The sequence below is a fragment of the Telopea speciosissima genome, chromosome 8, assembly GCF_018873765.1.
Source record: "Telopea speciosissima isolate NSW1024214 ecotype Mountain lineage chromosome 8, Tspe_v1, whole genome shotgun sequence".
In the NCBI taxonomy this organism is placed as follows: Eukaryota; Viridiplantae; Streptophyta; class Magnoliopsida; order Proteales; family Proteaceae; genus Telopea; species Telopea speciosissima.
The window spans coordinates 50,878,480-50,894,802 of record NC_057923.1 but is presented as its reverse complement, the minus strand read 5'-3'; the positions used below and the strand labels follow the sequence as shown (position 1 = coordinate 50,894,802).

The 16,323-nt window shown below is 40.2% G+C and overlaps 1 protein-coding gene across 2 annotated transcripts in view; it reads right to left on the bottom strand.

Annotated features, from left to right (window-relative positions):
- LOC122670977 (chlorophyll synthase, chloroplastic) overlaps window positions 1-16,323 on the bottom strand; it is a 27,166-nt gene extending 10,843 nt beyond the window's left edge. The window contains exons 1-6 of one of the 2 annotated variants that reach the window (XM_043868040.1): window positions 16,154-16,323; window positions 16,019-16,063; window positions 15,782-15,873; window positions 15,193-15,280; window positions 9,617-9,702; window positions 9,438-9,524 (exon numbers count right to left, since the gene is read on the bottom strand). In XM_043868040.1, coding sequence (XP_043723975.1) covers window positions 9,438-9,524; window positions 9,617-9,702; window positions 15,193-15,280; window positions 15,782-15,873; window positions 16,019-16,063; window positions 16,154-16,259 — 504 coding nt within the window. In that variant the 5' untranslated portion in view covers window positions 16,260-16,323. The remainder of the gene's footprint in view (window positions 1-9,437; window positions 9,525-9,616; window positions 9,703-15,192; window positions 15,281-15,781; window positions 15,874-16,018; window positions 16,064-16,153) is intronic. The other variant, XM_043868042.1, reaches the window with a different exon arrangement.

Below are 16,323 nucleotides of genomic sequence, written 5' to 3'. Positions count from 1 at the left end.
TCTAGGACATACTTTCTCTGGGAGAGAAAAATGCCTTTAGAAGATCTGGCCACTTCAATCCCAAGAAAATATCGTAGTTTCCCTAGATCTTTAATCTCAAATTCTTGGCCAAGGAAGGTCTTCAATCGTATGATCTCGTCACCATCATTGCCAGTAACCACTATATCATCAACGTAGACTATAAGAACAGTGAGTTTTTCACCAGCCCTCTTTATGAAGAGTGTGTGATCAGCATTACTCTGCTTATAGCCCACAGAAACCATGGCCTTGTGGAACTGGCCAAACCATGCTCGAGGTGACTGCTTCAGCCAATAAAGTCCACGCTTCAGCCTACACACTTTTCCTTGGTTTTTGTCACAAGAGAACCCTGGTGGAATGTCCATATACACCTCCTCATCTAGTGCTCCATTGAGGAAGGCATTTTTTACATCTAGTTGCTGTAAGTCCCATCCAAGGTTGACTGCACAAGATAATAACACACGAACAGTATTCAACTTTGCAACAGGTGCAAAAGTTTCCTGGTAATCAATGCCGTATGTCTGAGTGAACCCCTTGGCAACGAGTCGGGCCTTATACCTATCCACAGTGCCATCCACCTTCTGTTTCACCACAAACACCCATTTACATCCAACGGTCTTCTTCCCAGGTGGAAGAACCACAAGCTCCTATGTGGTATTTTTCTTCAAGGCTTCCATTTCTTCCATCATAGCTGCCTTCCACCTTCCATCTAATAGAGCTTCCTGCTAAGTGTTAGGAATACGAACAAAAGAAAGAGAAGAAACAAAAGCACGAAAGGATGGGGAAAGGGAATCATAAGAAACAACATGAGATATGGGATGTTGAGTGCAGATTCTGATACCTTTGCGAAGAGCAATAGGTAATTCAGTAGAAAGAACATTACCAGGTGGAGAGGCAGGCTCTGGATCCGGGTTTGGCAATTGGATGGGTACTGGGGCAACAGTTGATTGAACCTGCTTATGTTTCCTTCCATAGGTCTTCATAGTACTGTCATCAATCTTTCTCTGAAATTCACTAATAGTCCTCTGAACATGAGTCTGGACTGGGGTAGTTTGCTCCCCCTAAATAGAGATGGTCTCCCCCTATATAGGGATCTCTCCCCCTAACTCAGGAGGAGTACTAGGGGCAGGCTGAACTGGTTCAGACTCGTAGTAAACAAACTGAAGTGGAGGTGGAGTGTCAAGAGTCGGCACATCTTCACTAACACTCTCCCCCTGAAGACGTGGGGACATATAATATGGAACATTTTTATGAAAGACAACATCCATGCTGACAAAAGTCCTGCGGGATGGAGGGTAATAACATTTGTACCCCTTCTGTGTAGCAGAGTAACCCAAGAAAATGCAACGGAGACTACGTGGGTCAAGTTTACCAGGGGACCGGGTATCCCTGGCATAACAAACGCAGCCAAACACCTTAGGTGGGACTATAAAGGAAGAAGAGCCAAGTAATAGCTCAATAGGGGCTGTGGAAAGAAGAACCCGACTAGGCAGCCTATTAATTAAATAGGTTGCAGTAAGGACAGCATCCCCCCAATAAAGGGAAGGGACTTTGCGAGCAAACATAAGAGCCCTAGCCACCTCCAAGAGGTGGCGGTTTTTTCTCTAAGCCACACCAATTTGGGCTGGAGTGTCGACACAACTGGTCTGATGGAGGATTCTATGGGCAGCAAGGTATTGTTGGAACTGACATTCCATATACTCTTTCCCATTGTCACTCCGCAAAATTTGAAGAATGGCATTAAATTGGGTCTTAACCAACTGATGAAAGTGCTGAAAACAAGAAAAAACTTCATTTTTTGTGTGCATAAGGTATGCCCAAGTGAACCTAGAATAACAGTCAATAAAAGTGGCATACCACCGATGGCCAAACAGGGAAGCTTTCCTACTAGGACCCCACACATCAGTATGAACAACATGAAATAAGGAAGATGATCTTTTATTAGAAATAGGATAAGTTGAGCGTGTCTGTTTAGCCAAGACACAAGGCTCACAAAAAAAGTCTTCCTTATTACAGTCTTTAACTAATGCTGGAAATAAATTTGATAAAGTACCTAAAGGAGGATGGCCTAGTCTAGAGTGCCATTTATGTAATTCAGAAGAGAAAGATGCCGAAGGTAAAGCCTGGGTAGTTGTAGGATCGCCATCAAGCAGGTACAATCCGCTATGCACTTTACCCGATCCAATCGTCTTCCCCGAGTCCAGTTCCTGAAAAACACAGTAAGTGGGAAAAAAAGTCACTTTACAATTCAGGGATTTAGTGATACTCTAATGGAAAGAAGATTAGTTGTAAATTTGGGAATATGCAACATAGATGACAGGGTAAGGGAAGGAGAACAACCAATGGATCCCTTCCCTGAGATGGAGGAGAGGGACCCATAAGCAATTTTGAATTTATCCTTACCAGAAGCAGGAGAATATGTATTAAAAAGGCTGGAAGAACCTGTCATGTGATCAGTAGCACCGGAGTCGATGATCCGTGGAGTGGAAACCACTGATGCACAATGTCCAGCAAAGGAAATACCTGTACGGGCAAATAAGGAACCTGAATTGACAGCAGATGCAGTAGAGGCATGGATGGGTTCAACATTCGACGTAGAGCCTGGAGTTCTTCCCGGGAGAGACCGATATCGCAGTGGGAGTTAGAGCTACACTTTCATGTGATTGGCTTTGTTTTTAGATTTAGCACGACCACGTTTGGCCTCAAAATCCACAGGCTTCCCATGTAATTTCCAATACTGAGCCGTAGTGTGATATGGTTTGTGACAATGCTCACACTTCACAGGCTCTTTGGTGGTAGTAATAGCAGCAACACTGTCAGAAGAAGTAACAGGGGTGAAGCCAGCAGTCTGTAAGGCTGATCTCTCAACTTTGGGAGTAAGCATCATGGCAGCCATTCGTGTCTCTTCACTGTGAACATAAGAAAAGGTCTCCTCTAAAGTGGGGAAAGGAACTCGACCAAGAACTTGCACCCGAATAGGATCATAATCATCATTAAGGCCAGCCAGGAAATCATAGACCCGAAACTGATCAACATAAAAGTGATAGGCAGTAGTGTCAGCAGTAGTAGTAGGTTGAAACCGAGCATAGCGATCCAATTGCTGCCATAAACACTTGAGGGCAGTATAGTATTTAGTAACAGACATCTCTTTTGAGTAGTATTTTGGAGTGTCTTCCTTATTTCATAAACCTGAGTACCACTGCCTGAACGACCATAAGTTCCCTTGACAGCAGTCCATATCTGGGTAGCAATGTCAAGGAGGAGATACTGACTAGAGAGGTCAGTGGTCATAGAATTCAGAACAAATGACATCACCATAGCATCGTTGGCAGTCCATTTAGTACGGGCAGCACCTTCTTATGAGTGCCGAAGATGGCGCCACGGTCAGGATAATGATCGCCCAAATTAAATAATTTGTACCATCAAGCTTAATGGCCGCAGCATAGGGAAGAAAGTCATTCCTAGTCTAACCATCTCCTCCAGAAGTAGCAGTTGTCATCTCTGAGTCACCCATCGATCCACTAATTTGAAAAAAAATCAGATCTTCAAAAAACTGACTTGAGTGTGGAGGATGGGTTTTGAAGTTGCAGCACTTTCAGCCGTCAGAATAGGCTGAAAAAAAGGTCGAGTGATCCTCTAGCAGTGGGGAAGAAGTCCTCCAAAAATTAGCTCTTTCTGATGAGCCAATAAGAAACCCTAATTTGATCAAAAAATTAGGAAAAAACTGTGTTTTGGAGAAATCGCAGATCTGGTTCTGAACTGTACTTGATCCAATTCTGCAGTCTTCAAAAAAGGAAGGTATGCCCTAATAATAGCAGAAAATAGTCTCCAAAAAAAGGACAGATCAATCTTCAAGTGTAGGAAGAACTTGATCTTCAAGAATGGAGGAGATCTGCCGGCAGAATAAGGTCATACCAATAGTCTTCAGTCTTCAATGAGGTAAGATTGAGGGCAGCATCTAAATCTTCATCAGATTACCACATAGTTGCTGCCCTGAGTGAGAGAGAGGAGCCGAGAGTGGTGGAGAAGAGAAAACCAGAAACCGTGGAGAGGGGAAAGTGAAAACAGAAACAAAAAACTGAGAAAGCTGCTCTTTAGATCAGAATAGGCTCTGATACCATGTTAGCAGCCCTTAGAACTGCATGCTTGAGTGTCATAATCGATCATCCAGCCCCTTTATTTATAGTAAACAGAATTACACCTTATTCCTAGTCTAATTAGGAATGAAACTTACTCCTAATCAAAGTAGGAATGATTCCTAATCAAAATAGGACCAACCCCCATTCCTATTCCTATTAGGAATTCCCATTATAACTAGGAATCCCAAATAGAGATCGGTTAGGGGGAAACAATACAGAGAAAAGGAAATAAAATAAAGGACAAAAACTAATAAAACTAAAGGACTAAATTACCCTATCGGGTAATTTAGCCTATCTCAACAAAATCCATGCCTGGACTCAACACCTTAATTAGCCAATGGGCTAAAATAGCAAATAAGCATTAAACAATAAAATTACAGAAGCAAACTCCAAGTAATTTTATCAAAGCAAACCATAAAGACTTATCTTTGCATATACATCATCTTATGGTTCATAAGAACATCAACGTTAAGCCCCGATGCCTCCTACCATATCTTTTAGGGCTCTTTCCCCAAAAAAACCCATTAGCTAAACAATGAGGCAGCTGTTAATCCTTGGTGATCGGGACCCACATAAATGTTCTACGCCTAAGAAGGAGACATATGGGACCCTCGATGCAGATTCATCACCAAATAGGGCTTGTTTCATTGGGAATAAGTCTAGGGTTGGGTTACATACATGTTGGGCCTTTGATCCCATGGGTTTCTAATGTAATAGGCCACTTTTATGGGCCTAAAATATGGGTATATAGGTTGCATACGGGATTAGCCCAATACTTAGTTTATTTTTATGTTTTCTAATTGAACCGGTTCAAATTGGTTGCATCCAATTGGTTCAATTTAAGTGATCATGTGACTTGGTTAAGTGGTCATGTGATGTAAGTTGGTTGGATTAGGACTTTATAAGTCCAGCCATGTTTTGAGTCTATTTCTTTTAGTATTTTAGTTTTCTAGTTAGTTTAAGTTGCCTAATAGGTTAGGGATAGGGTTAAGCCATTCATTTTTAGTGTCTAAGTCTATTTGTGAGTCTTCTATATAAGTTTGTAAGGGAGGCCAGCATTAGATACGAATTTGATTAATAAAAATTAGCTTTATGCTTGCTGCCTTTGCTCCATCGTGAGTGTGCCTTGTGAGTAATATCAAGGTTGAAGGGATTGGTGGATCTCCAATCAACTCTTTGCATTGTGAAGATCGGGAGGGCTGCTACTTATCTCCTTGCATTGTGAAGATCGGGAGACCCCATTGTTCATCTTCAAAGTTGTTGCCATTGAAGACCTGTAACAAGTAAGAAATTCTGCAACTATTCTTCTTCCTTCTAGAAGGTCACATACAAGGTGATTTTCGTGAGAATTCTGCCCAGCCAAATCTAACCATTAGAATCTGCTAAAAATTTGATCAAGTCTTCCTCAAACCCTAAGAGAGACTCGATTCAAATTTCAACACCATCCACCCAGCCGATTGTCTGAAATTACAGTTTTACCCCTCTCTCCTACTTCTACTAGGAAACCTCCATAACTCCAAATCTGTCCATCAGTTTCAAACCAAACTTTCAGCATACATCCCTTACATCATTGTTGACACTCGATCCAAGTTTCAGCCCCAAACTCCCACTCTAACCCCTTCATCTCCTTGCTCCATTAAAACCCAAACCCAAAACCCTAAAATTCAATTCTGCCCAAAATTACAGAATTTCAAAACTCATCCAAATCCTAACCTTTTTATACCATATTAACCCCCTAGACCTGCCCATTAATACCCTATAAACCCCTTTCCCAATATCCAACCCAAACCCTAGGAATTGACCTAAATCCTAGTGTTGTCCATTCGAACCAGCAGCCCCTTTTGTTATTTGATCCTGTTGTTTGGCTCCTAGTAGGTCTCCTACCTATCTAGGACTACATTACCTACCTTTGGGCATATTCGATCAGCTAACATGGCTGATTTGACTAATTTCTTGATCCAGTTAAACTACTGATGGTAGAGGCATAGAGCTAATTAGTAATTTCATTAGTATTAGGTCAACACATAGTCTAGTTAGCGTCTAGTTTTCCATTTATGAATAACAAATTATTTGGAAGATTTTTCCAGATCCATTCATCAAAACATGCAGCAGGTAGAGGTGGATTTGTTTTCTATATGCAAGGTGATGAAGCTAAGTCATTTGGCTTTTGCAGACGAATTAATGGTGGTCACAGAGGCTGATGCTGCTGATCCTCAGTCTTGTTGCAGTTTCAGATGTTTTGGATCATTTTGCCGAGATGTCAGGTCTAAAAGCCAATAGAATGGAATCTTCTATTCACTTAGCAGGTGTTGAAGAAAATATGAAAGATGCTCTGATGGGGATATCTGGTTTTTCATTGGGGCAGCTTCCAGTTCAATATCTTGGTCTTCCTCTGATATCTTCAAAGCTTTCTGCCCAGCTTTGGAAAGCTAAATTATTATCCTTTGCTGGGCAGCTAGAGCTGGTGACATCTGCAATACAAAGTTCCTACCTATATGGTTATATTGCACAGGTATTTTTGCTTTGCCTTGGTTCAATTATTCAAAAGGTAGAATCTCTGATGAGCCTCTTTTTCTTTTGAAAGGTTCAGACAGTAATAGATTATTACAAAGTGTTAGTTGGCTAACATTTATCTTCCCAAGGAGGGTGGGTAGCCTGGGTTTAAGGAGAATCAAGGATGTCAAAAAGGCTGGAATCATTTAACTGATTTGGAGAGTGGCTTCTTAAAAGAAGAGTATTTGGATTGACTGGATCTACTTCTAGTATTTGAAGCATGACCCAATTTGGACTGTAAAATGTCCACTGACTCATGGGTTTGGAGGAAAATATTGAAGTATAGACAAATAGTTGAACACATGATTAAATATTTGATAGATGATGGGAAAAATGCATTGTTGTGGCTTGACAATTGGCACCCTTCTGGAGTTTTGATCAGCAGATTTGGACCAGGAATCAACTACGATGCTGGGATGGATGGCAAAAGTTTTTGATATTATTCATGAAGGTGTGTGGCATCCTAGACCCACTAGATCTATAGCTTTGCATGATATGTGGAGGGGATTACCCGATTTGAAGAAACTTCATCATTCTGAATCCGATATGGTAGTACGGAAAGGCAATTCTACTGGGTTGTTTACTACTAAATCAGCTTGGGATCTTATTCGGAATAAAGTAAGGAACGTGGAGTGGTCTGTTGCGGTTTGGTTTTCTGAAAATATTCCAAGACAGTCTTTTACCACTTGGAGATGCATTGTGGATGCTATGCCAACCAAAGACCAGCTTATTAGACGACAGGTGAGGGTAAATCCCAATTGTGTTTTTTGTTGGGCTGATTTGGAGAGTCGGAACCATCTTTTCTTTGATTGTTCTTTTACTTCAAAAATATGGGGGGATATTCTCTCTTCTTGTACCCAAAGTAGAAGACAAGTTCAGAATATGGAAGATATAGCTGTTTGGATTAAATATGAGTTCAGTGGAGATGACCCCATTCAAATAGTTGGTAAGCTGGCTTTTTGTTCTACTATTCAGCACGTGTGTGGCAAGAGAGAAATTTTAGATTATTCCATAATAAGACAAGAACAAGACCTCAAGTTGTTGCTGCAATTAAAGAAGATGTGATTTCTAGGTGTACTACCATTTCTCTTACTGGAAGTTACACCCCTAGAAATCAGTTTCTTGTTGATAGTTGGGGAATTAATGTGCATTGGATTTCTACTGTTCCGAAGGCATGTTCATGGTTTTGACCTCCTCAGTCTATGTTTGCTTTGCATTGTGATGGATCTCTATCCCAAGAAAAGGCAACTTATGGAGGGTTGATTCTGATGCTATAGGTTCCCCCATTATTGCTTTTGCAGGTGTGGGTGTAGATAGATCAGTCCTTTCGATGGAGTTGTACGCTATATTCCGGGGTATGACCTTATGTAGTGAAAAAGGTTTCTATGAAGTGTCCATTCGGTCAGATTCCAAATTGGCTGTGGACTTGCTAAATGGGAAGATTAAAGGTCCTTAGGCATTACAGTGGTTGAAGAGCAAAATCCACCATTTGAGTGCCTCCCTTTCATCGGTGGAATATAAGCATGTGTGGAGGGAGGTGAATCAACCAGCAGATTATATTGCCTCCTTACCTACGGGTGATGTGGAGACTATTCTCCAACCGGTTGACTTCCCGGAGGAACTTTGTAAATTGGTTAGCGGGGATGCTGATTTTTGTACCTACTATCTGTTGTAACTTCCTTGTTTTTGGCACTTTGGTTGATGTGGGGCCTGTCCCGTTTTAGTTAGGGGCCTTCCATTTCCCTCTTTAAGCCTATTTTAAAGGGGTTCTAGGTGGCTGCCTATTTTTGTATATTTAATTTTCATTTTTTCGTTTTTTAATATAATTACTTATCCAAAAAAAAAAAAGGTGTGTGGCTTTCAAGATCAGCAATTTCTCGTAATCTAATTGAAGCTTGAGCTGTTTTGGAGGAAGTTAGTGGAACACCAAGGAGGAGTGGAGACAAGCTAGTTTGGGCTGCTACTTCTTCAGGGTCTTTCTCTTCAGCCACGCCTTGGGATTTGGTTCATCATAGGACTCAGGGTTCTGTGGGATGGTATTGATTGATTTAAATGGAATATACTGTGGCATAGTTTCATTGCTTGGAGGGCCTTACCAAAACATCACCTACACAAATGTTCTTGATGGATAAGAGCATCATTACCTCTTCTAATTTCTGCTTTGGAATAGCAGAGAAAATGTAGAGCACTTAGTCTTCTCTTGTCCTTTCTCCTTATCAGTTTGGGGAAGGTTTGGTGAGGAAATGCTGTCCTAAGGAGAAGAATCAAATCTTTTAAAGGAGAATAGAATTGGATTAGATGGAATTTTAAAGGGAAAACCATTAAGACTCGCTGGGTAAGCTGGTCTCGTATGCAACCATTAACTACATTTGGATGGAGAAGAATAGGAGAAGATTTAAGAAGAGATCTAGAGCAATCAATCATATTTGGGGCCTAATATCTTTTGAAGTCCAGCATCTTTTTGGTACTCAAGTTGCAGCTAGCTTTGATTCTCCATTCAACAGACATTTGGTGCAATCTTGGGATATTCAAGTCCACTTTATTGCTGGTCCCAGGGGGATTACTTGAGTTTGCTCTGTTTTTCTTCTGGTTCCCCTTTTGTAGAGCTCTAGACTATTCTTTCTAGCGAATTTATACGTTTACCATTAAAATAAAATAAAAACAACTTATTGTTAATAAGAGATAATGTAGTAGTGCAAACCCCTACAGGCAAAGCAACATACATACCTCATTCTCAGAAATTGCTCCTGATGGAATTGGACGGTAAGGCTCATTGATTGCATCAATGTCTCGATCATACCAATCATTAAGTGTCTACAAAGGTGAAACAAGTATAGAATAGCTTTTATTCTGAACCAGCATTCAGGAGAAGCGAAGCAACAATTGTACACCTAAAGTCCAGCTACCTGTGTGTAGCCTGTCAAACATGGACCAGACATTATCATGCAAACAATTGACTTGGCAACATCCTCTAGATTCCAGTGAAAGTTTCCTGCAATGTAATGGCAAAAATTATCAAAAATATTCCAAGAACTTAATATGCACTTTAGTAAATAAATTTATTTAATAATCTTTTTTGAAGTTTCAAGCTATGGTAAGGAACACATCTAGAGTGGAATGATGAAATAGGATTCAATGATTCATGTACCACCCCAAAAATTTGGGCTAAGGTTTAGCTGAACTACATCACTGTATAAGTACATCTAAGAACAGAATGCATAAGTGAATAACTTCATAAAAGGTAGAGAAGAATTAGCTTCCATTTTACACATGCAGAGATAGCCAAGCCTTAGATGAACATAATGCAATATTTGAATCCTTAGAATTACTATGTGGTGTACCAAACAATTGATCTATCAATTGTTGCATGACAAATTTCTGATCAGGAAAAAAAATGTTACTGGACAAATTCAAACCTTTTGATATTTCAATGTTGTTGAGGAATAAATAATAGTATTGGTTAATAATAGTATTGCACAAGCAGGATTTGGTAAGTCTGCAATTTGATCGATCCTAGATGGCGGAGATTTCATGTGTGATCATGATAAAGTAGCGATCTGAAGATGTAACATGTACGTTTATGAATGAACTCTTGTACTTAATGATTAAAAAGGAAAAAAAATAAATGAATTTTTATTGGAAATATCTTCCTCCAAATAATTCTTCTTTACAGACAACAAAAGTTTTGCTCGTGTAGCTGTGTCCGGTGCAAAGTTAAAAGTTCATATTTCCTCTCCCTTTTTATAGTTTTTTAGCTATACTTTTTTTTTTAAACATCGTGCAATAAGGTTTTCAACCCGTAAACTGTATTCCAATATTGTATTGCATTGGATGACTCTGAATTTTTCCCGTACAAGCATAAAAAAGGCTAAGCCAAAGTATCTTAAACAGTAAGGGAAGACTTTTCTGTCAGGGAGGGTGGCCTTTGCAGCAGTGCGGGAGCCAAGGGGAGCGCACACAGATGCATCAATAGGGGCGGGTGGTCATTTCGCCGCATCCTGTGTCTGAGCACAGGAGCCACACTCCCGGACAGAGTCCTTTTTCCTTAACAATAATAACATTCACAAAAATATTTTTATTTATGAACTAAAGAAATAGCACACAGCTTCAATAACATCCCCAAGATACATCAGTTTCATTTAGGCCATGTAGACGGTAAACATAATGACTCGATAAATGCTTGCTCATATAATCCCACAATAATTACTGGTGAGAGGACACAAGGTTCACTTTGCCCAAGAGGTGCAATTCTAACCTACAATAATGACTCAATATATGCACCTTATTTTACCTATTGAGTGTGTCTTTTAATGCATTAGGTTTGTCCTCTCCTTTCTACCCTTTTGTATATATATATTTCCCCCTTATAGTGGTGCGTCAGATCGGCAGCTGGCACTTTAATATATTCCGCTAATCACCTTTTGCATGGATTCTTTTGTTTTATGATCTCTTTTCTTTTGATCTCATGACTCTACGTCCTCATTTTACTAGGGTGTCCCCTGTAAGCGACGCACCATGCCGACACCCTAGTGCGGTGATAAGTAGTCAAGGGCAAGTGAGAGGAAATATTTCAGCCCAGAAGCGTAAGATTAGACTAGCTTCCTGGAACATTGTATCCTTAACGAGTAAGAGCTTGGAGTTGGTAGATGTTATGAGGAGATGAAAGATTAATATCACATGTATCCAATAGACAAGATGGAAGGGTAACAAAACTAAGGTGTTGGATGACTTCAAGCTTTGGTATTCGGGAGGCCATAGTGACAGAAGTGGAGTGGGCATAATCATGGACAAATATCTAAAGAATGATGTAGTAGAGGTCAAAAGACTGGGAGAAAGGATTATATCCATCGAACTGGAATTGGAGAAAGAGGTTGTCAATATTGTTTACGCTTATGCACCCCAAGTAGGATTGGATGAAAGTAGTAAGCGTCAATTTTGGGAACTCATGGATGATTTAATGTAGGGTTTTGGCCAGGATGAATCGAGTATTATTGGAGGTGACCTGAACGGACATGTTGGGAGTGATCATAGAGGATATGAAGGTGTCCATGGCGGTTTCGGGATTGGGGAGAGGAATGAAGAGGAGACCTCAATCCTAGACTTTGCGATAGCGTATGACCTTCACATCATGAACACTTTCTTTGAAAAAGAGAGGAGCACTTAGTTACTTATAAAAGTGGGAACCATAATAGCCAAATTGACTTCTTCCTAATAAGAAGGGCAGACAATATGGTATGTAAGGACTGTAAGGCTATCCCTGGGGAGAACCTAACCACCCAACATAGAGTCATAGACTGGTGATCCAGGATATGTGCCTGAGTGTACAGAAGTGTAGGAGGAGGGAACCTATGTACCCTAAGATAAGGTGGTGGAGACTAAAAGGGGAGTCCCTCAGGACATTTACTGATAATATGGTCAAACAAGGAAAGTGGGACTTTGAGGGAAACCAATGCGATATGGAACGAGATGATGACTTGTATTAAGAGGATTGCTAAGGATGTGCTAAGGGAAGCGAAGGGTAGTCGTCAGGCCCCTAGGGAGACTTGGTGGTGGAACGATGAGGTCCAAGCAACCATTAAGATCAAGAAAGATTGTTTTCAGACATGGAAAAGGACTAAGGGTAAAAAGAGATATAACGATGCCAGGAACGAAGCTAGGAAGATTGTGGCGATGGCTAGGGCGAAGAGATATGAGGATCTTTATATCAACCTAAACATTAAAGAAGAGGAAAAAGCTATTTAGAAGATAGCTAAGATGAGAAAAAGGAAGAATAGAGATTTCGATCAGGTGAGGTGTATCAACGGTGAAGATGGAAGAGTGTTGACAAGGAATGAGGACATTGTGAAGAGATGGGATGAGTATATTCATGACTTACAAAATGGAGATAGGTCGAGTAGAAATGACCCGAAAGATGACATTATTCAACAAGACACCACACGTGAGATATGTAAGAAAGGTTAGCGTGGCAAAAGTTAAAGAAGTCTTAAAAAAGATGGAAGTAAGCAAGATACCAGGCCTAGATGAGATTCCAATAGAAGTGTGGAAAACCCTTGGAGGTTGTGGGGTTTATTTGTTAACCAATCTATTTAACAGGATTATGAACACAAGGAAGATGTCAGATGAATAGAGGAGAAGCATTGTAGTCACGATCTACAAAATTAAAGGTAATATCTAAAGCTTCAATAACTATAGAAGCATAAAGCTAATGAGTCACACTATGAAACTTTGGGAGACCGATATTGAAGCCCATTTGAGGAGAGAGACTCATAGGAATGGAGAGATCCCTTGGTGGGAAAGAGATCACCACTAAGGGAAAGAAAGGAGAGACGGCAAGGTGGTAGCGGTGGCTAGCGCAGGTGGCGGAAGAAGGTGGAGGTGGTGTCTGGCAGTAAAACCAAGAGAGGAGGCGGAGGTGGGGGTAGGCCATAAAACCGAGAGGTTGAGAGAGAGACAGAGAGAGGGCTGGCAGTGGGTAGTGGCATTGACGTTGAAACCGAGAGGGAGAGAAAAGGTAGAGAAGCAAGAGAGGGAGGCGGCGGTGAGTTTAGGGTTTCATGAGCAAGGCCATTAGGGTTCGGATCCCAATGTCGATTCTCACTCTGATACCATGTTGGATTTGGGAAATTAAACTTATGTCAATGAGACACAAGCCCTCTTTATTTATAACAAAACTTATGAAGTACAAGTTACAATTATACCCTTAGGGCAACACCAACTAAACCCTAATAGACAAAGATACCCTTGTACCCATATTACAACAGGAACATTACATTAGCAGCCAAAAAAGGCTCCATACTATTACACAACTAACAAAGCAATGTATCATTCTCCGCCATCCACTCCTTATACTCGGCAGAAGTCGTAGCAGGTGGAGACGTAGTCAAATAGTCCATCTTCTGTTTGGCGATGATTATAAACTCTTACTGCCTGTGCCCAGGACTCAGAGAATATAATTGAAAGCCCCATTCAGTTTAATAGATGTAATCTGAACATTGACGTTATCCATGGGAAGCTTAGAATCAGCCATAATGTTGTAGATAGTAGAATTCCACCACAGAGAATAAATCAGATGCAAATAATCACCAAAGGCACCAACAATAACAACAACCAGCAATAGGAACAATAACCAGAGGCACAAGGCTCAAAGACATCAGCCAAAAAAAACCCAAAAACAGAAAATCGCAGAGAGGGTTGAAACCCTTAAATTGCATATGCCAAACCCTTGAAATCACAAATGGTTATGATTATCTGTTTGGTCTGGCACATGAGAACACAGAATCAAACTCTGAGACAGCAGAGAACATGTGTACGCTGTGTCCATAACATAACAGGTTCAAAAAGGGGAAGGAGACAAAGAGATTTAAAGTGTTCAGTTAATAAGCATCCAACCTATTAAAATGGCTAAAAGAATGTACTAAACTACTACAAGGCAACCTATCATAATAATCTATTTCAATTATTACCACCCTAACATGACCTGCATAGAGAATCAAATAACATCGTGTCACACACATACATGTTCAGGAACAAATTGTTTGATCTCCTTGATGACACTAACATAATTATTGACCTATAGAAAACAATCATAAAATGTTAAAAGTTAAAAATAATTGCTGAATACTGTCTCCCCTGGAATCTCAAATCCTATTTTCTTGAGTTAGCCAAGTCCAACACCTCATGCCTGTGTCAAATAATTGACACCCACACACCTACCCATAAGTTGAGTGGAGCAATGCCCCTTGATTATAGATTTCTAACATAAGAATATTTTGCATCCAATTTTCTTTTCCATAGCTAAGCAAGCTTGTTGATGGCTAATCTAAAAAGAATTAAACCTGCAATTTGCTTCATGAAATGATGACAAAAGACAGCCTTTCCAATCTAAAATTTTCATAATAATAAATATCCTCTAGCACAAATTGCAGATATGTGCATCCAGAGGAATAGCAGAAAATTTTAAATGGGTCTAGCTAAGAGCTCCAAAGGGCCAAAAGTTAGGATATGTGGATGATCTCAATCATTTGAGTCACACTTTTCCCAAGTAGTTTTGAAATAGAAAGGTTTGCCACAAGCATTTCAGACTAACAGTCAACGCCATCTAAACATCTTGATTTGGCCTTAGAGGTCTCCTGTGCAAGACCCATTCAATGGTGGTTCCAGAACAGCTATAAATGTCAGGCATGTTTAGATTTTGTTCTTAAGGATTAACATAATGAATTTGTGAACTAACCAGCACAGTGACAACTGTGAATAGAAATATTGGGCTTATAGATGGCACTTAAAAAAAGAGAGTCCCACTGCACGAGGCTCCCGGTACTGCAGGGTCTGGGAGGGGCACATGTACGCAGCCTTACCCCCGCTTTGTGGAGAGGCTGTTTCCATGTTTCAAACCCACAACCTGATGGTTGCAATAGCACAACTTAACCTTTGCACCAAGGCTCCCCCACTATGGCACTAATTCATAAAGCAGAGAAAATCATACCAGAAGCTGCAGCTCCACAGACCACTCCCCAGACCAATGGAGGCCATGTCACAGGCTTTGTAAGTTGAAGGCGAATCTTCCATTTGTTCTGAAAATTAAAATTGATATAATCAACTTCCAGTTTAAAACCTCAAGTGTTATTCTGCAATTACACCTTAATATCAGCGCATTTGTGAGGAAAACAAGAAAATGCATTGAATAAGCTCTATCACTAGAAAAAGGAAAATGTCTTTCAGCTAAGCATGCCCAAGAAAACCTTATCTTTAAGCATTAGGCATCTTATGTGATTCCTTTTTTCTCAATTACTTCTATCCTCTCTCTTTTATACCAGTCATATATAAAAGTTCAATTTCATTACAGTTATTAGTAAATATGCAGACTTGAGGCTTTTTGCAGCCCTGCATTTGCAGGATATTAACAAGTGGATAAATCTATAGTGCAATATTCAGTGACACACGAGGCCATTTAGCTTTTTAACAAACATATCACAGACCTTGAAATTTAATCAAAACCCTGAACTACTACAAAATCTTTAGTCAAGTTTCCCAATAAAGAAACAAATAAATATGAACTTATATCGAACGCCTACCGTTTCCTGAGCCGCTCCTTTTATGCCAAGCAACTGGTTGATGCTCGAACCATTAGCAGCCGGTGCCTTATCCGGAGCTTGAGATTTAACTGATGCTCATATGAGCAAAAAAACAAATAGAAAAGCTGAATACCATGAATCCAAATAGATAGATAGTATTCCTTGCAGGTGAAAAGAAAAAAAAAAACAGAAGAATTTAGTATAAAAGAGAGTAATGAAAAAAAAAGTTTGAAGAACCTTCACTAGTATCAGTTTCTGCTGCTCTGATTACAAGTGTTCGTCCTGAGAAATTTGTAGAAGTGTTAGTAAAGAGAAGGGAAAGGATCCGAGCGTTTAAAATCTGCGGAATTGAAACTCAGCAAATGGAATTACGGGTGAGGGAAACAGAAGTGGATGCCAGAAGCTTATTGGTACGTAGATGGTCGCCCGTACGGTTCAAGAACCTAATTGAAGAAATAGTGTTCAGTACGGTCGCCATTGTTGATAAAATTTTGCACAGTGTACACCGTGCAGGCCCTGATGTGGAACAGCTCTACATATAC